Here is a 21,818-nt window from a genome sequence, read left to right as displayed (position 1 = left end):
TATCGACCATACACTGACGTATGAAAAATATTTCCTACAGTATCATCATGCTTGAATACGTGATACTGCAGTTCCTGTATAGAGACATGAGATGATGAAATTTTGGAAATTTTTTCACAGTAAACCACACAAGCTTAAACTTTTGCTACAAAGATGCATAAGGAATGTAAAATTCCTGGTTAAAGGAATTTCCTTTAGCCAGGAACTTAACCAGAGAAGAAGAATGGGTGATGTTCTTGGTCAGTGTCCTGATTGTAGGTAGAGGAAAGGAGAAGACTAATAGGCTTGAGTTTCATTCTGACCTATTTTCAGGTGATTTAGAACCATTCCTTCAGTAACAAGAAGGCATCCTAGTCAGAAGGGAAGTCCACATTCTTCTTTTGAGTAGAGACAAGGGAACAATAGGTTTGAAAATTAAGTTAAAAGGTGATTCTACCATTAGGAAAGTCTAGGAAATGTGCCTTTGTTGACCTCAAGCAGCAATCCTTACCCTAACTTCATTCCTTCTACTTATCCTTTAGTATATACTGCCATTGCTGTCCTAGAGACCCTTCCCAAAGATCATTCATTCCAGAAAACCTAAAGGACTCATTTGAGAACACTGCAGAGAACAATCCAAAACCAAAACCTTACTTCACTTATATTTTTGACCCAGGTGAACTAAAAGTTGTACAATAAATGAAAAGAAACAGTACAAAATAGGCTACCCAAATCTTTCTATAGCTTTTAGATACTGGATTTTCAGGGGACTATTGCATTTGATATACAGTGGAGGATGGATTGGAATTCACTCCATGGAGAGCCAAGTCTGGGATCTGGCTACTACCTGGGAAACAGTTCAGTGCTAAAGGACACTTTAGGATGATGGACAAAATCCTTTTAGTAGCAGATGATTTATTGGACCTAAAAGAAAGAGTAACCTTCCTTTGCCTTTCTTTTCTTTTTGTCTATGTATCATGTCAGGACTATTTGAGGCTATACCTGAGAAAAAATGGCAAACTACAAGCACATGGTAGTTAACCAAATGTAGGTTTAGGAATGCTTGAGCCTGGTCTTTGGGCCTCTGTCTTACTCCTCTCTCTCTCTCTCTCCTTTAGTATAGGAGACCAAACAATGAGGGTGAGGTAGATGTGTTCAGCCTTGGAAACAACCTTATGAGTCCTGGGTCATGTGGTTAGACTAACTGTTGATAGGAGAGTTTCTGCATTGAGAAGATGACTCCCCCAACAAAGGGAGAAAATCAACCTCTACTGGGCATTGCCAGAAGACCTGGAGCTGGAATGCATTATTTGGACATTTAGCAGAGGAAAAATATAAAATATCTGTTTAACAGTCATGAAAACTAATTTGTATTTTGGACTTTAAGTCTTAGCCTCCTAGGAGAATATAACAGTAGCTATAAAACTGTTTTAAGAGTGTCAATGTGTTTCAGGAGGTGATTAGTGGATTTTTTTAAAAAAAAGCAGCAAACAAAAAAAGTGTCAATGGGCATTGTCTTTGTGTTTTTAATTTTTTTAAATAGAGGTAAATAGTTGCCCCATATTTGATTCATTCTTTACATTAAGAACTTTCTACTACTTGCTTTGGGAGACCCTGGGCTAAGCCTATACTTTAAGTGATTTTCCCCAGGACACCTGGCCGGGGTACAAACAGTCAAAGAGTGTGAAAAAGAGCCCAAACCTTATCATTTGAAGCCAGGCTCCCATCCCATACCTGGGCCCAAAGCTGAGAGAGGGACCTGAACAGAGATGGAACTTCAGTTGCTACTTACATATTATAGGATAGAACTGGTTAATTTTATTTAGGCTCTAAGTTCAATGACCTCCACAAAGAAGGCCAAGCAAATTCCTGTATTAGAATGCTAGGCAGTTTGTCAACAAGCAGTTGTGAAATGCTTACTATGTGGCAGGCACTATGCTAAGTGTTGGGGATAGAAAGGCAAAAACAGTCCTGGTTCTTAACAAATTCACATTTTAATGGAGAGATAAATGCGACAATAACTAGGCATATGTAAAATCTATACAGAATAGGTGTAAGGTAATGTCAGAGAGGAAGGCACTAGTAGCTGAATAACTAGAAAAGGCCTTCTGCAGAACATAAAATTTGAGCTGAGGCAGGCTTCTGTTAAGGAAGTCGGGGGAAAAAAAGGTGGAGGTGAGGGGCCAGAGAATTCTGGGTATACAGGCATGAACTTGGAAGACGGAGTGTCATATGCAAAAAAACAGTAAGTAGACCAATGTGGTTGAATCACAGAGTAAAGTTTAATAATCTTGGAAAGATATGAAGGGACCAGGTTATTAAGAGCTTTGAATGCCAAACAGGTCATACTTAATTTTGAAGGAAATAGGGAGGTACTAGAATTTATTGAGTAGGGGGATGACATGAGCAGACTTAGACTAGAGGAAAATCACTTTAGCAGCTGATTGGATAGATTGGAGAAGTGAAAAACTTAAGATAGGAAAAACTGGTCAGAAGGCTATAACAATAGCTATAGACAGAGGTGATAAGGGTCTGAAATTGGGTGACAGCTACGAGAAAGGAGAGAAGGGGATACAGAAGGGAGGTGCCATGAATGTAGAAATGTCAAATTTGGCAATGGATTGGATATGTGGGATGACAAAGAGCAAGGAGTTTAGGAAGACACTGAAGTCATGAGCCAGGGTAACAGCAGATAGTGGTACTGTTGACAGTAATAAAGAAATTGGGAAGAGGGGAGGTTTTTGGTGGAAATGTGAGTTCTGTTTCAGACATATTGCCTTTAAGAGGCCTACTGGAGATCCAGTGCAAGATGTCAAAAAAGCAATTGGTACTGTAAGACTGGTGCTCAGGAGACTAGGCAGATATTCTGGGATAGGACACTGCTATTGCTTCCTCCCCACTTCTTTATCACTGTCCCCACAATCCCTATTCCTACCCTACAGTGTAAAGTTATTATCTCACAGTTTAATCAGGAAAATTACTCTCTGGGAGTATAACAACTTACCTTTGAGGCAAGTAGGCAGTTCAGTGGATAGAGTGCCAGGCCTGGTGTCCAGAAGACATGAGTTCAAATCAGGCCTCAGACACTTGCTAGCTCTGTGACCCATGCATGTCACTAAACTTCTGTCTGCCTTTGTTTCCTCATTTGTAAAATGGGGATAAAAATAGCACCTACCTCCTAGGACTGTTAGGAGGATCAAATGAGCTAATAAATGTAAATAATAATAATTGTAAAGCATTTTGCACAATGCCTGGTACAAAGTAAGCACTACATAAATGTGAGCTATTATTATGTTATAATAAGTGCTAACTTTCAGATTGGGGCATAAAATGACTAATAATAAGAAGAGTGGAAGGCACATATCAAAGAAACCAAGGAACCAGTCTTCTTTCCTTCATAGTGTTCACTTTAAAATTGTGGGCCACGTACCATTACCATCATACTTAAGTTTTTAATTAGAGAGAGAGAAAAAAAATGTGAAATTAAGACAACATGTAATGTTGTTAAGACATTTAAATCTGGGATTGTGTTCATAAAGTATGTCTTTCCTAGATTGAACTCTCCTAAACAAATGACTGCATTATAAACATTACATACTGGGGCAGTGAACCTTCTAACAGCCCCCATAATCACTCATTATCTGAGAACAGAAAGCAGGCAATATAGAACTTGACTGGGGATGAGAAGCTCTTTCCAGAGTCCAGTAATATTGCATTTTAGACTGTATTATTTCTACTGTCTGGGATAACTGTGTACGATGGATGGATTGGAACACAAAAAAAGAGATATGTAACAATAATCTTAACCATCTATCCCTGTAGCATTACTCCGAAGCAAAGGCTTGTAACAGTGGTCTTCCCTGGCTATAAAGAATCAAATGTGACAAATCTAAAGACTAAAATGCAGAATATATCTAGGAATATTCTAAATCTATTGCAAATACAAAGTCCCCAATACGTTAAACAAATTTGTTTTGAAGAGTATATCCCTGCTTCATGTGAAACCAAGAAGGAAGAATGAGCCAAGTTAGTTAAATAGTTTAATCAGAGCAGTTTTACAATTCTAAAATTAACAGGCAGATTTGGTAATAAAAGAGCTCCAATGTTAGCAAAATGATCTTGCTTCCATTCTGAATCTTTCTTTTTATTTGTAAATACTGGCATTACAATTTAAAAGGACTCAAAATGGAGTGATGTATACATCATCATCATCATCATCATCATCATCATCTATGTTCTGTGATGCAACTGATGAAATCCCTGAATGGATATTGCTTCAGCTTTGATTTTAAAAAATGGCCTGACACAAAGAACGTCCTTATTCCACAACCAATCACAGGTGGCCCAAAAAAAAAGGAAAAAAAATTGAAAACTACTGTCAAGTTCATAATGTACCACATTGTTGGCTGATGACACTGGCTCCAAATGTACAATAAAGCCCACAACACTTTATTACTATGAATATAATTATCGTGAAAATTCTCTCACGTTGATCAACTTGCTTCTGAAGCTTTTCTTTGTTTAAACTTGCATAATAAACATGCAATGAATTATTTCTTTTGAAAGTGTGTTTTTGCAGTCTTTTTGTTTTCATACAAAGATTTCATAAAGTTGCAGTGTTGCATCAGAGCATTACCAAAAAAAAGAGCAAGAGCAAATGGGGAGGGTCAAAGTGAATATAGCTGAATGAGAATCGTTGACACCACAGGCCTGTTAAAAAAGTGCACAAACTTCTTTTGTTACCCTCCCCCACCAAAACTAATAAAAAATAAAGAAAAGAAAAACAACTCACAAAATAAATCTAAATGAGAAGGGACGACATAAAGAAAATAAAGATGCTTTTTTTTTTCCATGCACTCATCTTCTGCATAGCTCAACCCACATATAGTAAGGCACTATTTCCCATCATGACTGGTGTCCACAAGAATCCATTACAGTGCTCCAGTGCTTTGTGAACTATAGATAGTTCCTTCCAGGATGATGAAATAAAGAGACTGAATGAGTGTGGATGTCTCGTAGCCCAAAGAGTCTTCTGGCAGTCTCAGAAGAAAAAAACTCTCTGTGTATATATGTTATGCATGGTTGCAGAGAGTGTCTGGAATGGTGTTTTCTTCCAGAGCTATTTCTGTGTGTATAATGTGTGTGAATCTGGATTGTTCTTCAGTCTGTGTTCTCAAAGAAAATACACAGGGTGGGGGGAAAAGCACAGTCAGATCTTCATAAAGAAAGCTTCAAGGTTTCCTGAAAGCATAGAACTTCAGTGATCTACAAAATTGACTTGAGAGAGAGAGGGATCAGTTTTCAAGAGCTGAATACATTCTGACTTTAATTGAGCTGGTCTTCATACTGTTTTCGGAAGCAGTCACCTGCCGGGAAAAACTCCCAACACCTTTCTTGATACATCTTCCATACATAAGATTCCTAAAAGAATTTAAAGGGAATTTATTAATATTGTAACTTTACTCAAATTGCTAAAAGCATAAGGCTAAAATAAACTTCAAGTTTTATGTTGTCTATATCTCATGCAATTAAGAGGTGGAGATTTTCCCAATTCATTAATAATTTTCCTTACCTAGCTATAACATATTTATGTATATCAAGTTTTTCAATAAACATTACTTCATCAAATAATGAAAAAAAATGGCAAATAGTTTCAAGCATCTTACTATTCAACATCCCTGAAGAGAAATGTAGTATCTCCAAGGAACTGTCTTCTTGACCATAAATGAATGATTATAAGATACTTCTTTTATTAGACCAATCTTTGTGTGTTTTTAAACTTTTACTCTTTATTTTATCATAACTACTTAAAATTCAAATTGAATCACAATAGGAAGAGATCCAAATTTATGTGAGGAAAATTTCAAATGGCACAAAAAGAGATCTTGAATATTTTCCAATTATTCCCTAATTCAATTGTTTCAATTTGATTCACCCGTTATGATGATCTCAGTATTCTGAAAGACAAGCCACATGAGATGTCAGTTATAAATGTATAATCCTCTCATGACGGGCATTGCTAAACTCAATAGCCTGAGTATTTTTAGCTGAACATACAATGATAATTTGTTTACCCTATTTCAACCAAAGTCACTGCAATCCTTTATCACATACCAAAGACCAACTTCCATACTTCAATGATCCATGACTCCATCTATGATGAGGATGTTTGAACACATCTAGGCTGGTCCTCAAACAAAAGGCACAGAGCCCTTCTCCAGGTCGACATGGGAAGCTCTTCCAGCTTAGGGAACTCTGGTTTGTGCCCCACTGGCAGAGCTCTTGAGAACCCAAGGTCACACTCACATTATATTAAAGCATTAGAAAAAGACTGGATGTATATACCTCCACCAATGATAATAGGAATTTTATCTTTAGCATAGACTGAGGCTCAGATCAGTCCCTAATTTAGCCTTGCTAAGTTTAATATACATATTTAGTTCCCATATTGAGAGTTTTGTGCATACAATGCATGTCTACCAGTGTGGCATAGCGGGGGCAGGGGAAGGAGAGAGGAAGACAGAGAGAGAGAGACAGAGAAAGAGAGAGAGACAGAGAGAGAGACAGGGAGAGACAGAGAGAGAGAGAGAGAGACAGAGAGAGACAGAGAGAGAGACAGAGAGAGAGAGAGGAGAGAGAGACAGAGAGACAGAGAGAGAGAGAGAGAGAGAGAGACAGAGAGACAGAGAGACAGAGAGAGAGAGAGACAGAGAGACAGAGAGAGAGAAAGAACAGCAGCAGCCTCTGGGGCCAGGAAGAGTGTGTTTTGTTTGTGACTGGTCTCTGACTGGCTGTGTGATCTCGGCCAAGTCACATAACCTCATGGTCTTGGTAACATCTAAGACTAAAAGTTGCAAAGATTGTGCAAACTTTCTTTGAAAGAGGGAGTTTTCTCATCTGAGAATGCCCTATACCAGATAAATCACAAAGTCAGCTTCTATCTTCACTCTCATACACTGATGTGATGATTACCTACCTGTCCTGTGTGCTCTGTTTCATCTTTGTTTATGAGATACATAAGAAAAAACCTATAAACACAGAAAGAGTTGTAAGCATGTCAGAGAAATGGATTGAAGTAAATAGTGATACACACTGCAATTGTCCAATTACAATAGGTACTGGAGAAAAATCCAAAAAGTCAATTTTTTTTAACTAGCATTTTAATTTAAGTGTTTTAAAGGTTGACAAATAGCCCCAAATGCCAAAATATAGCCATATATGTACTTCTACTTGATGTGAAAATTGGCTCAGAAACCTGGTAATAATAACATTTTTTCTACTTTCTTTTCATTTTATCTGGTCCCAAATGCCTTCAAACCTTCTCTTTTTAAGGAAGTCATATTAAGAAAAAACTTTGGTGACACTTCCTGATTTGCTCAGAAAGTTCCTCATTTTAATGTATTTGACACATTTTTTTCAGGTATGAGGATCTCTTTTTAACATAAAAATAGTTCATGGACCCCTATAATAACTCTGGCTCACATTACTCAAGATAAAGTGGCAGGATTCATACTGTTTTTCCAAAGTAAAAGGGATTCCTTCTACCCAAGCATAGTGAGAGGAGCCAGCATTCTCAAGACAGGGGACTAATGCACACCAGGGTTTCTACCCTTTTCCATTTCTTTTTCTAAGAAGGTATCATTCAAATTAAGAGCCACACTACCATATCTGTGTATGCATGTATGTATATATGTGTACATATATGTGTGTAGGTATGTATATGTATGTAATTATAATTTTAAGGGAGAAAAATAGCTTTTTTTTCTTGGGCTGAATTATTCAATGCCAGAGTATACACTCTATAAGCAAAGAACAGTGTCTCTTCTTCCTGGATGGTCCTTCCCTGATGAGATTGAGGAATAAATTGCTGGATATCAGGAGAGATGGAAGAGTCTGTAGCTGGTGCACTTACAGATAATTAGCCAAGTTGTGCTCCTGTAGGGTGTGTGTTTCAAAACCATGTGGCACTGTATCGAAATAATCATTGCCTATCCCACAGATGAAGCACTTAGTCTAAAAGACGAAAAGAAATGTTCAAAACGTCAGAGAATTCAACTAAAATGGTAGAAACAAACATCCTATGAAACTACCATTTGTCTACAGTTGTGCTAAATGCCATGTTCAGTACATGATAATGGAAAGGTTGTATTTTATAAACTAAGTATGAGTAGTTCTAACATGTGAAGAAAAATGTAAAATGACCATCTTTAAAGAAGAACATATTTTCCCATAAGGATGGCCAAAGCAAATCGAACAACTGTAATTTATTTTCTCTGCTCCCCCCAACCTTGGGATGAAATAAATTTCAAAAACTGTCACCAAGTAACTGGTTTTATCATCCTCTCTCAGGCCAATACAAGTATCTATCGGAGGCAGTGTCCTGTAGATCGTTTTGCAGGGTTGTCAGTCACTAAGAACTCTTGACTGATAGACTGATGGAATCAAACTATGTAAATCTTAAGTATGGCTGAAATTTCTTTTTTTTAAACATTAGCTTCCTATGCACTGTCCTTATTTGACCTTGGATGCTCAGGACTACGTATCTTCCTCTCACATTAACAGAATGAAGTGTGATTATGATGCCCTAAAACTTGAATAACTGAAAAAAAATCTACCTTTTCTTGTTCCTGGCCCAACTACTACTTACTGTAAGATAATTTACACTTAGGAATTTCAGAGGACAATTAAGCACAGGTAGATCTACTGTGCAGATGGCATATCACTCATTACTTTTATTCTCCTTTCTAGAAACTAAGGTCAATGAGAGAGTAAAACAAAATTGCCATATATTTTCTCTTCCTTATATTCATGTCTCTTTCACTAATGAAAAGATAAGAAAGAAATGACCCACAAATATAGTCAAAGAGATCTAATTTCTATCTAATTTCTTACCTCCATGTCTTCTTTAACTTGTTCTTGCTGGTCTCTTAATTCACCAAAGGCATCAATAATTAAACCTGGCATTAAATAAAGATAATGTTTAACTTTCATCAACAAGGGAATAATGAAATGAGTAAGCTGCTGGTCCTACTAAGAAATGATCAAATGCAAAGCAACTTCTGAAAATATAGAAATCTAAAAATACAAATATCATTTAGATCAGTGACTGAAATATTATTAATAGTACCACAGGTATATATAATACATTTCATTAGGGTTTATACCCAGAGAATTTTAAATTTAATTTTTTAAAGGTGAACATTTATGAAACAGTCACAAGGGCCATTATTTTTGTTGCTTAGAGGGAGCTATATGGCACAGCGCATGGAGCACTGGACTTGGAGTCAGGAAGTCTAAGGTTTAAATCTTGCCTCATATACTTACTAGCTGTGAGATGCTAGGTAAGTCACTTGCCCTTGTTCAGCCTCAGTTTCTTCAAATGTAAAGAGGATAATTAAAACATCTACCTCCTAAGGTTGTTGCAAGGATCAAATGAGACATTTATAAAAGCACTCTGCAAATCCTTAAGTGCTCTGTAAGTGCTATTACCATTGTTAAATTAAATTTTAACTAAATTGATTTTTTAACAACTAAACTTTACTAAAAAACACACAAATACTTTGAAAAGTAGTCCTTTTAATCAAATCTTCTCCATCTCCTTTGCCCTAAAATACAGGTTCAATGCCTTTTTTAGTCTTTTTCTATTTGTTTATTTATTGATACCTGGCAAAATATCTTCTTTCCAACTGGACACCCCTCCTCTTAGCTCTGCACTTTGCTAAGAAGTCCTGGTGGTAGAGTTTAAGGACTCGAGACCAGAAGCACATCCTTTTCAAATTTAACATTTTAGCTTTTTTGCCTTTAATCATTCATTAAATCAAGAAATATTTATTAACTGACTACCTTATGTCAAGTACTGTGCTAGGCACTGGAGGTAGAAGGACAAAATAACACAGTACAAATTCCCATCCTTACCAAATACATTCTATTGCTGGGACATTATATTTTTTTTGGGGGGGGGGGCTAGGCAATGGGGTTAAGTGACTTGCCCAGGGTCACACAGCTAGTAAGTGCTATGTGTCTGAGGTCAGATTTGAACTCAGGTCCTCCTGAATCCAGGGCCAGTGCTCTATCCAATGTGCCACATAGCTGTACCATGGACATTATATTAATATGTAGCTATATATAAAACATAAACAAAATGGATATCAGATAACCTTGTGGGACCAAAATCTATGAGAGAAACTGGGCTGGATATATATGTCTGGGAATCATCTGTGTGGATTTTTAAGATCATCAAGTGAGAGACTTGAAAGAAGCAAGTCAGGACAGAGAGCCTTGGGAAATAACATAGTTTAGGAGTGTGATGTGGATGATGACCCAAGAAAGGAGAATAAGAAGGAGTCATCAGATACCTAAGTAGTGTAGTGCATATAGCACTGGGTCTAGAATTAGGAAGATTGTTCTTCATGAGTTCAAATCCAGACTCAGACACTTGTGTGACCCTAGGCAAATCACTTAACCCTGTTTACCTCAGTTTCTCATCTGTAAAAAAAAATGAGCTGGAGAAGAAATTGGCAAACCACTCTAGTATCTCTGCCAAGAAAACCTCAAATGTGGTCATAGAGAGTTGGAAACAACTGAAAAATGACTGAACAACAATAAATGTCACAAAAACTCAGAGAGGAGAATGTATCTAGGAGAAAAGGGTAATCATCAGTGTCAAATGGTGCACAGAGATCAAGAAAGGTGAATTTAATCATTGGTAACTTTGGAGAAAGAAGTATTGGTTGAATGATAAGACTGAAAGCCAGAATGCAAAGTGTTTAGAAGACAGTTAAAGGAAAGCAATGAGAGTGATCAGTGTAGATATTTTTTGAGGAAATTTTGCTGAGGAATGGAAGGGAGACATTAGATGATAGCTAACGGGGATAGTAGGGTCTAATGAGGGTTCCTTAAGGATGAGAAGAACTTGAACTTGTATCTAAGTAGCAGGAAATGAAGCCATAGATAGGGAGAAATAAACTGATAATTAGCCCCCCAAAAAAGATAAGATAGAGGCGACAATCTACATGAGAAGTCTGGAGGAGATAGGATACAGGATATGTGAAGAAGAGTTGTTGTTGGTGAAGAGAAACCCTTTTTATCTTCCTTTTCCATGCCAACCAGAGCCTAGGACCACAAGCTACAAGCTGAACCATGGAAAACAAAGTAGCCAGAGGAGTCAAAGTGGAAAAATTATCTGGGTGATTCTTTCCTGACATGGCTACAACTTCCTGTTGAAGCCTCTTGGGTGCAGAGGGGTAGGGTAGATAGCCTGCCTGATAATGATAGGAACTGTGTTCCTCTATGTAGCAGGACCACCAGAGCCAGTGAGATGATGCTGAGGGAGGTTTGGAAGAGGATTGTAGAGGTACTGACCAAGCACCACATAGAGCTTCTTCTTGCTGCTAGAGCAGAGGGGAAGTGCTCCAGGAGTGGAAGAATGAAGCAGGAGTGGCAGCATTGACTCTGGTAACCAAAAGTCCCTACAGCCTGAGAAAGGTGCCTAAGGTCCTGGGGCCTTAGAACTGCTGACATATGGTGGGGTGTGCTTTAGCACGTCTGGCATACCCTGCATATACACCTATGGCTAGTACATTTGCTGCTTCTACCACGGAAGCTATATTAATGAACTCTTTCAGGTTATAGGGGATATACTTCATTAAGTTTCTTCTGTACTGTACTACATTTTACCTTAATAAAAGATAGATAACATTTACATAGTGTTTTAAGATTTGCAAAGCGTTTTATAAATATTATCTCATTTGATCCTCATAACAATCCTGAGAGGTAGGTACTATTATTATCGTCATTTTACAGATGAGGAAGCTGAGACAGACATAGATTAAGTAACTTAATTAAGTGACTTAGTTAAGTGAATGAGCCTGCATTTGAACTCTGGTCTTCTTAACTAGCCACTAAGCCACCAGCTGCCTCTCCTAGCCTAAAACTATGAATTTTCAGAAGTGTATCTAAAATGAGAAGTTAAGGGAAGGGAATTTATGTTTTAATCTGGTATATCTGGTTGGGTTTCAAGGATTATAGATAACAACTGCTGTAATTTTGTCATCTATTTCATTACTGAGAAAACTAATCATTGTGGTACAGTGGATTAAAGATCACTACAAGTCAAAACTGGGTTCAGATTCAGAGTCTGTGATATACTGACTGCATGGTCTTGGGCAATCCCTTCATTGCTCTGAACTTCAGTTCCTTCATTTGAAAATGGGATAATAACAATCTGCTACCTATTTTGAAGGGTTGTTGTGAGTAGAAAGTGCTTAAAAGTTTTAAAGAAAAGTGAGCTATAACTTAGCAATCTTTACTAGTGATACTTGCAACTTCTCACTTTAAAATAACAGCTCCTTTAGCTAAAAAGCTTAATCATCAATAATAAATATTGTCTCCTTTCTGCACAAAAATCTTTCATACTCCTTCACATTTCACCAACTGAGCCAATCTGAAAAAGCAGCTGGGATTCTGTGGCCTAACTCCAGTCCTATTTTCTCACATTTATGACCCTGGTCCCATAGAAACATATTGATGAGGCATCACTGCGGAAAATGGAATCTGCAGAGAAAATACAGAGTAAGACATCTGATCTAATGCATATACCTTGAATATTACCCCTTTTAGAGTAATATACATTTTGTTCACAATGAACATACTGAAAGATACAAGACTTTGCCAGAAATAGTTAAAAGCCTTACCCAAACACAGCATGTTTTAATGGATTTCTTAATGATGAAATTCAAAGATAATCTTCAGTTTCAGTGCAGATGAAGTGCAGGGAGAACATGGACACATACCTTGTATGATGGCCAGAAGAATGACAATTACAAAAAAGAAGAAGGTGATATCAAAGATGATTCGATAGATCTCATATTCATCTCCTGCTGGATCTTCAATTTCATCCCCAATACCACCACCAGCACGTACCCCAACATACATATGGAACATATAGCACTGGAAAACACAATAATGACAAATGACATTTATGTAGTGCTTTACAATCTGCAAAATGCTTTACATTAATTATGTCACTGTAGCAGCTAAAAAGGACTTAAATATTGAAGTTCCTTCTGTAGGATCAGAGCCAGGATTTGAAACTGTCACTCTAACTCCAAATGTAGCACTCTATTAATCATGCCTCCCTACCTCTCAGGACAAAACGTCATATGATTCCATACACAACCACATCTATAGGTTTCTCTCACACACATTCCCAATCAAATTTCTGGAAAAGAAGTGGTTAAGAGTTTATGTTTTACCATTAACTCCTCTGATTTCAATATTTGTAAATGTGACACTTTTGGCTTGTGCTTTCTGCTGTCTTTTATACAAACTTTGATTCTGCACATTCTTTCTTAGCACCTTCTGTCTCACTTCAAATGAAATGAAAAATGTCTCACCAGGATCTTGGCTTCAAAGCATCTGGGATGATAAGGTAATTAAATGAAGGAACATATTTAGTTCTTTTTAGCTAAGCTGCTGAAGTTTTCTAAGTATTAGAAATAAAGGAATGAGAGAGGTGGAGCCAAGAGGGAGGAGTAAAGGCAGGGACTTGCCTGAGCTCTTCACCAAACCCCTCTAAATACCTTTCAAAAAAATTCTAGAACCCACAGAAAGACAGAGTGAAACAAATTTCCAGCCTAAGATAACTTGGAAGGATGGCAGGAAATACCTGTTACACCAATGTAAGAGAGGAGCACAAGCCAGCACAGGCTGTGCCAGCACAGACCAGGCTCAGCAAACCCAGAGCAGGCCTTGGGGTGACTGAATCAGTGGCACCAGTGGTGGTTTCTAGACCTCTCAGCCCACAGATGCCAAAGACAATTTAGAAGGTCAGCGGGAAAGGTCTGTCACACCTGGGTGAGAGTGGAGCGCAATCCAGCACAGCCCTGCCCCCAGCAAACCAGAAGCAGGTTTTGGGAGTGACTGAATCAGCAGCAGCAGTGGAAGCAGCTGCTTCTGGAGTTCTCAGCCCACAGACAATAAGGGGGTTAAACAAATGATCAGAAGAAGATTACAGGGGTCTTTTTGCCAGCATAAGGGCGGGACTCTGTTGCTTTGCCCATACTTGGATGTGGGTCACAGACCTGGGTGGCAGTCCCAGGGCAAGGAGGAGCATTAGCACAGCACAGCTTGGGGCCACAGTGGAGGGGGGACCCTCCTCACAGTTCCAGGACAGAAAAGGGTGCTTATGGTTACTCACAGACCATAGCACGGGCCAGGAGAGTAGTGAATACCTCTTCTTAGTTCATATCACCTTGGAAGAACTGAAAACTTATAGGTTCCTAGAAGTATCTCTGAAAACAGCTGCATAAAACCCCTGAAGCTTGGGACAGTATGCCCTCCACCCTGGAAGCAGAGTACTACTTTAGTGAAGAGTAAAAAGTCAACTAATAGGCTGGGAAAATGAGCGATCAAAGGAAAAAAAATCTCTGACTATTTAAAGTTACTATGGTGACAAGGAAGATCAACACACACATTCAGAAGACAACAAAGACAAAGCTCCTATATCCGAAGCCTCTAATAAAAATATGAAATGGTTTCAGGTCATGGAAGAGCTCAAAAAGGATTTTGAAAATCAAATAAGTGAGGTAGAGGAAAAAATGGGTAAAGAAATGACAGTGATGCAAGAAACTAATGAAAGATGAGTCAACAGCTTGTTAAAGGAGACACACAAAAAAATGAAGAAAATAACACCTTAAAAAACAAAGAAGGCCAAACGTTAAAAGAGGTCCAAAAAGCCAATGAGGAGAAGAATGCCTTAAAAAGCAGAACTGGCCAAATGAAAAAGGAAGTCTAAAAGCCCACTGAAGAAAATAATTCCTTAAACATAGGATGGAGTAAATGGAAGCTAATGACTTTATGAGAAATCAAGAAACAGTAAAACAAAACCAGAAGAATGAAAAAATAGAAGACAATGTAAACTATCTCAATGGAAAAACAACTGACCTGGAAAACAGATCCAGAAGAGATAATTTTAAAATTATATAAAAATTATATAATTATAAAAAATCTTCACTCTGTTCCTCCATACATGGCATACCTTAGAACTGGCTGCCTCCTTTGAATGAAATATCCTCCCTCTTTACCCACCTCAGAGTCTTTTCTTTCTTTAAGATGGAGTGCATGCATCATCTTTTCTATGAATCCTTTCTTAATCCCCTTAACTGCTAGTACCTTCCCTCCCAAATTACCTCATATAGGACTACTTTTTATATATTTGTATTTATTTACTTTATATTTATGCTGTATATATATATATATATATATATATTTATATAAGTATGTGTGTATGTATTGGTACTTGTCTGTCCCTTTAGAGTAGAAGTTCCTTGTGAGTAGGGATTTCACTCTGAGTATCTAACAGAATTGCTGGGAAATAGGAGGAACTTTATAAATACATGATGATTTATCAGTCCAATCTTCTTACCATCTCCCAAATACAAATTGTTTATTCATGCTTACATGCCTTTGATTATTCTGTTTCTCATGGCCTAGAGTAGTATTTGAAAAAAAAAACCAATAAATACCTACTGTGTGGGAAATACTGTGCTAGGTACTAGAGATACAAAGACAAAAACAAAATAGCAACTATGTGAAAGGAAAATTTGAGGGAAAACAACACGTACACGGATAAGTATAAATATATAGAAGGTAATTTCAGTTTCTTGAGGAGAGTGCTAGCAACTGAGGACATAAAAGTAACCTCCTACACCAATGCCTTGTTGGTAGAGTTGTGAACTAAACCAACCATTCTGGAGAGCAATTTGGAACTATGCCCAAAGGGCTATAAAACTTCATACCCTTTGACTTAGCAATACCACTTGTAGTCTGTATCCCAAAGAGATCACACAAATGGGAAAAGGACCTACATGTACAAAAATATTTATAGCAGCTCTTTTTGTGGTGGCAAAGAATTGGAAATTGAGGGGATGCACATCAGTTGTGGAATGGCTGAACAAGTTGTGGTATGTGAATGTAATGGAATACTATTGTGTTATAAGAAATGATGAACAAGCAGACTTCAGAAAAACATGGAAAGACTTGTATGGTCTGATGCTGAGTGAAGTGAGCAGAACCAGGAGAACATTGTACACAATAACAGCCACGTTGTGTGATGATTAGCTTTGACAGACATCTCTTCTTAGCAATACAAGGATCCAAAAGACTCATGATGGAAAATGCTATCCACATCCAGAGAAAAAACTTTGGAGTTTGAATGCAGATCGAAGTGGTGGGATTGGGATCTGGGCCCCAGAAAGGAAAAACCTTGGACTTTCCCACATGGCTAAATCTCTAGCATTCCCCTGAGGCTACAGTCTTATCAACTGGCCTTTCAATGTGGCTCCACCCAATCTCCCCTCCATTGTCTTACCTCACTATGGCCCCTGGCCATTTCCCACACTTAATCCTAGCAAGGCTCCATTGTCCAGGTCCCAGGAGTTCTGTTTGCCCCAAGCTTGCTGGCCACTCCCATCCAGATCTCCTTAGGCCCTTCCTCCGCCACCCCAAACTACATGGCCACTCCTAGATCCCTCCCACAGTCTTTCTGTATATAAGGTCCATCTTGTCCCCATTAAGATGCTTAGATTCTTATAATCTAGCCACTGGTCAGATTCTTATAATCTAGCCACTGCTTACCCATGTTCAGACTCCTTAAGAGTCTGCCCAATATGACAGATGTTCTAATAAACCTTGTCTTTGGCCGCAAGAAGGCTTGGGTCGAATTCTTTGGGCTGGACCTGCGTGTTGTGATTTTGGGGCCCCAGTACCCCTGAACCCCTAAACCGCATCAGAAGCATATTATTTGCTGTCTTTTTTTTTTTGGTTTCTTCTTTCTTGTGGTTTCTCCCATTGGTTCTAATTCTTCACAACCTGACTAATGTGAAAATAGGTTTAGTATGAATGTATATGTAGAGCCTATATCAAATTGTATGCCATCTGAGGGAGTGGGGAGGGAAGGGAGGAGGAGAAAATTAGAACTCAAAATCTTATGGAAGTGAATGTTGAAAACTAAAAATGTGAACTCTAACTTTTTTGAAATAAAGCTTTTGGAAAAAAAAAAACCTCTTTTTTTTCTCATTGTAAAAGGGTGTCAGGCAGCGATTTGGGTGTAGCTTCAAGAATACAAGACAAAGTCTCCAACTCTACTTCTTATAGATGCAAAGAGACATAGTCAATTGACTATGACTAAAGAAAACAGACTTGACTTGGAATACTCTTTGCAGCGCTCTTGTTGTTCATCCCTGCTTCTCTAAGACAAATGACAAACATCATCAGGGTGAAATCTTGACTTGCAAGTGGCTTGGATTTGGGTGAGGCAGAGTTTTGCAAAGTGACACAAAGTCACTTGCAAAATGGCAATACAAAGGTCAAGATGACTGTGGATGGCCCAGGATTCAGTGGGTGACCTTAGCCTTTTTAAATTAAGGTCTTTCCCAGGTCTCAGTTTGTCTGAGGCAACACCCATTCAATGACTAAGGGGTAGGTAAGAATTGAGACAAAAGATGGCCCCATTTACCATCACAAAGATATCAGTCTGGGAGAGGAAGACCCTCAGAGTTTCTGGTCACAAAGAGAAAACAATTGCTATTTACACAGTCATTCTAAGCCACCAAAACCTAAATAAAGAGTCTCTAAGGCTTGGGCTGGGGGTATGATTGGCCATTCTATGAAAGGCAGAATGATTTGGGTTTAAGGGCATAATCAAGTAGCTCCATTTAAAACACAATGGACTTTTTAAGGCCTATTTTTCAGAACTACATTTCAAAAAAATTAAAAATGAAAACTGCACAGGGCAAAAAGTAAATTGTCCTAGCTTTTTGAAAAAAAAAAAAGTAAAATAAAAAGGAGGAGGAGAAATACTAATACTAATAATGATAATGATAACAATAACAACAAGTATTATTATTATAGCAGCAATTTCCAACTTCTGCTCGACAGGTTGAGTTCCCAGAGGGCAGCTACTGCTACTCTTAGATAACAAGGCAAAGACAGTTCATACAAAACCTTCTCCTAAGAGCCTGGTTTACTCCTTCACACAAATACAACATCCATGGGAGGAGTAAGCTTAAACTTATACCACAATAGTAGTGAGGCACACGTGTAAGGTATGCATGTTTCTTGAAGTGCTGGCTAAATGTGACTGAGGACCTGGAAGCAGGAAAGAATTAAAATAGTCCTGAGGCTATGGGCTGGCTCATGAAAGAGAGATATATACTCCTTGAAGGGGCAGAAAAAGCTGGTGGCAGAAGCAGCTCTTCTGGGAAGTGGTAAGCAGTTGTTTTGCAGGCAGACAGGTATTCTAGTTAGTATACAATCCCATCAACATGAATTGTCTGGGCTATAAGTATTTCCTCCCAGGGGTAAAAGTCAGGGGAAAGGAAGGTAATAAGCATTTATAAAGAGCCTACTAGCATGCTATATGCCAGGTACTGTGCTGAGCACTTCATAAATATTATTTCATTTGACACTCATAACAACCCTTCAGTTAGGTGATTTGTCCAGATCACATAGCTAGTGTCTGAGGTGGACTGGAACTCAGATCATCCTGACTCCAAGCCCAGGGTTCTACCTCCTGGGCCATCTAACTCCCCAACAAGTGGTAGGGGAGTCTGTAGTATGGGCTGGGGAGTATGGTGTTGGTGTAAAATGAAAGATTTTTTAAAATTTGATATCTACCTTGTTATTTTGTTTAATTAAATATCTTTGCTTTGAATTAATCTATCTTCTGGTTTGGTCTGGGAAAATGGAAATATGGAGTTGAGGTGAACTGTGATTTTAAACTGTGATTTTGAACTGTGGTTTTAAACAGATGCTGACAAAATCAGTACCTTGCAACTGGACGCAGCTTTCAAAAGGCTAACTGAGTAGAGTTTGGACTCTTAAGAATTTAAGTTAGGTTCAAGGTAAAGAACATGGTGGCAAAAGAAGGGACATGCTTAAAGTAGAAGATATGATTTATGAGGGAGTAAGAGTTGTTCCTACAGAAACTGGTGAAGAGACTAATTTTACTATGGCTTATTTCCTTTTATCCACTCCCTGCCTCCCCCATCCCACCCCATCAATTCTAGAAATAATCTATTGCCTATGTTGACTTTAGACAACACTCATTGATACCCAAGAGGACATGCATTCCTTTTTTCTTAGCTCTTTTGCCTAGCAACTGCTATAATTAATAAATAGTTTCTCAGCGGGCTAATAAGGATTCAAATCTGATAACTACCTACCCTGGTTTTCCTTTGAGGTTGAATAAAACCCTTGCATATTTCAGGTCAGTCTTCCTTAGTTTTCTAGAATCATGCTTTCACCAAAGCTCATTTTTTTTTTCTTTTCCTATCTTCTTGAAGGGAGGCTAAAATTCTATCAGGATACTGCTGATTTAATTAGAATCTCAGTCTCAACAGCCACCACAAAAGCAAATAAATAAATAAATCCATTTGGGATTCAGGCAATAAGGTTGTTAAACTGCATACCACAGTGCCACCTGCTGAAAAACCATGAAACTTTATATACTGATGAAGAAAATCAAAAAGATGCCTTGACAGTGAGACACTCATTCAAAATGAATATATAACCTGAAAGAACCAGGCACAGAAACAAAAAAGCAAGAACTAGAGATTTTTCTAACAGGATATTTTCTAATTATGACCTAAAAAATATCATCCTAAAACTAAGCTTCCAGATCTATGCACATGTGCTCATATGTATTCTTCACATATGCCCCTCTTTTATCCACTTCTCCAAGTACAAAACCTGACATATTTCAATAGTATACAGAAACAACTTCACACAGAGTAGGAATATTTCTACTTAACTAAGGTGGAGTGGCATTTATACTTAACAATAATGCAATGAATAAAAAAAACAAATTGACAAAAACAATGGAAAGAACCTACTCGTGCTGGTGCTGAAGTTCAGAGATGAAGCAATCTAAAGCACATATGAAGAATACATCAAGACTGTGGGGAACAAAGGGTCTTGGGAGAAAAGAAAGGAAAGAAAAGAATCTCTATAATTGGATTATACTTAGATTCACATAGGTACACATACAACACGTACAAACGGTATGTATGCGTTATAGAGGATGGGTTTCCAATGTTCCCTTTGCTTAAAAATGGTAACAATATGGAAATTCTTTACAATTCATTGCACATATTGGCTATATACAAAATATCTATAATATATAATAAATGTTAAGTGGAAAAATATAAAAATCAATTCAAAAATAAAATTTAACACTTAATGAATTTGATTTGCCTGGCAATAAAAATTCAGCATATGATCTACTTATTGTAGTGCTTGCCTATAGGCACTGGACATATTTACTTTGGCAAATGTGTGTGTGTGTTGTATATTTAAAGTATATGTCAGAGGTGTGCATATTTAAAGTATATGACTTTAATCAATCACAAGCTTTAATATGCACCTCTTATGTACCAAACACTGTGGGAGACGTCAGGAATACAAAGACAAAATGAAAATAGTGCTCTCAAGAAATTTAGAGTATAGCTAGGAAAGACAATTTGAACATATATAACTATATACAAAAGAAATAAAAGGCAATTTGGGAGAGGATTTGGGAAGAGGGAGAATTAGGAAAACTTCTTGTGCAGAGTGACATTTGAGCTGAGTCTATAGGAGATGGGAGATGGAGGGCTCTGTATGAAAAACAAGACCAATGTTACTAGACCGTATTGTGAACGTAGGGTAATAATACAGAGTAAGGTTGGACAATCTTTAAATAAATGTGAGCTATATCATAGCTCACATTTACATAGTGCTTACTATGTGCCAGACACAGTGCTAAGGACTTTATAATTATTGATTCTCACAACCACCCTGGGAGGTAGATGCTATTATTATCCACATTTTACAGAGGAGGAAACTGAGGCAAACAGAGGTAAAGTGATTTGCTCAGAGTCACACAGCTAGTAAGGGTTCTAAGTCTGAATTTAAATTCAGGTCTTCCTGACTTCAGGCCTAGCGCTCTATATATTGTGCTACCTGTCTGCATATACTTAACTATAAGTAGATCATTTTCTCAGAATGTTTTACTGCCAAGCTAAGCAAATTCTGTTGATGAGAAATTCTTTCAAATTTTCACTTTTTCACTTAACTTTTACCAAATAATATAGATAATTTCATAAATGGAAATGTGCAGTTAATCAGAATCTCTGCAATTTGTTAGGCAAAATTAATATTTAGTCAGATATATGTGTAGGCATACACATGTATGTATTTATGTATGTATGCATGCATGCATACACATTTGGTATAGCTCCAAGATTTTATCAGTGTTGGAAATGCCCATTGTGTAAACTCCCTACACCAATACATTTCAGAAACTCATCTGTAACTTGGAGTTTAAGTGAGTTTCCTAAAGCCATGAGAGGATAATGACTTGCCCATGGTCACAAACTAGTACAGTGTGTATCAGAAGTGCCCTATGATAGGATAACCAGTGAATTAGTTAAGTAGGATTGGATCGTGAACACTGGTATCTACTTTTAGGAAAATATAGTGTAAACATTATACACAGGAAAGTGAAAACTTTTAATTGATTCACTGTAGATCAGTTATTTACCTTTCAAATGTCCAATTGTGATAAAGATACTTCATGTTGATTATTTTTATTTTTAAAATTTATTTTTAAGCATAGTCCTTTTTTTGTTCCAAATTTTTGTTTTATCCCTCTACATCCCCCAAGAAAAACAAAGCCTCTTGCAAATCTGTATAGTCATGCAAAACAAACTTCAGTATTAGCCATGTTCCAAAATTTTTAAAAAAGGTAATAGGAAGAAAGAAAGAAAGAAAGAAAGAAAGAAAGAAAGAAAGAAAGAAAG

General features: G+C 37.6%; 1 protein-coding gene across 1 annotated transcript in view; it reads right to left on the bottom strand.

The window, feature by feature from the left end:
* Positions 1–4,034: 4,034 nt before the first annotated feature.
* LOC114049459 (ryanodine receptor 2) overlaps positions 4,035–21,818 on the bottom strand; it is an 811,539-nt gene continuing 793,755 nt past the window's right edge. The window contains exons 102-106 of the mRNA XM_027870708.1: positions 12,771–12,927; positions 8,872–8,936; positions 7,892–7,992; positions 6,956–7,007; positions 4,035–5,400 (exon numbers count right to left, since the gene is read on the bottom strand). Coding sequence (XP_027726509.1) covers positions 5,305–5,400; positions 6,956–7,007; positions 7,892–7,992; positions 8,872–8,936; positions 12,771–12,927 — 471 coding nt within the window. The 3' untranslated portion in view covers positions 4,035–5,304. The remainder of the gene's footprint in view (positions 5,401–6,955; positions 7,008–7,891; positions 7,993–8,871; positions 8,937–12,770; positions 12,928–21,818) is intronic.

Source organism: Vombatus ursinus, unplaced genomic scaffold, assembly GCF_900497805.2.
Source record: "Vombatus ursinus unplaced genomic scaffold, bare-nosed wombat genome assembly UNPS02014798.1, whole genome shotgun sequence".
Lineage (NCBI taxonomy): Eukaryota > Metazoa > Chordata > Mammalia > Diprotodontia > Vombatidae > Vombatus > Vombatus ursinus.
Note: the sequence above shows the minus strand (reverse complement) of the source record. Positions and strands in the feature narration are given on the sequence as shown.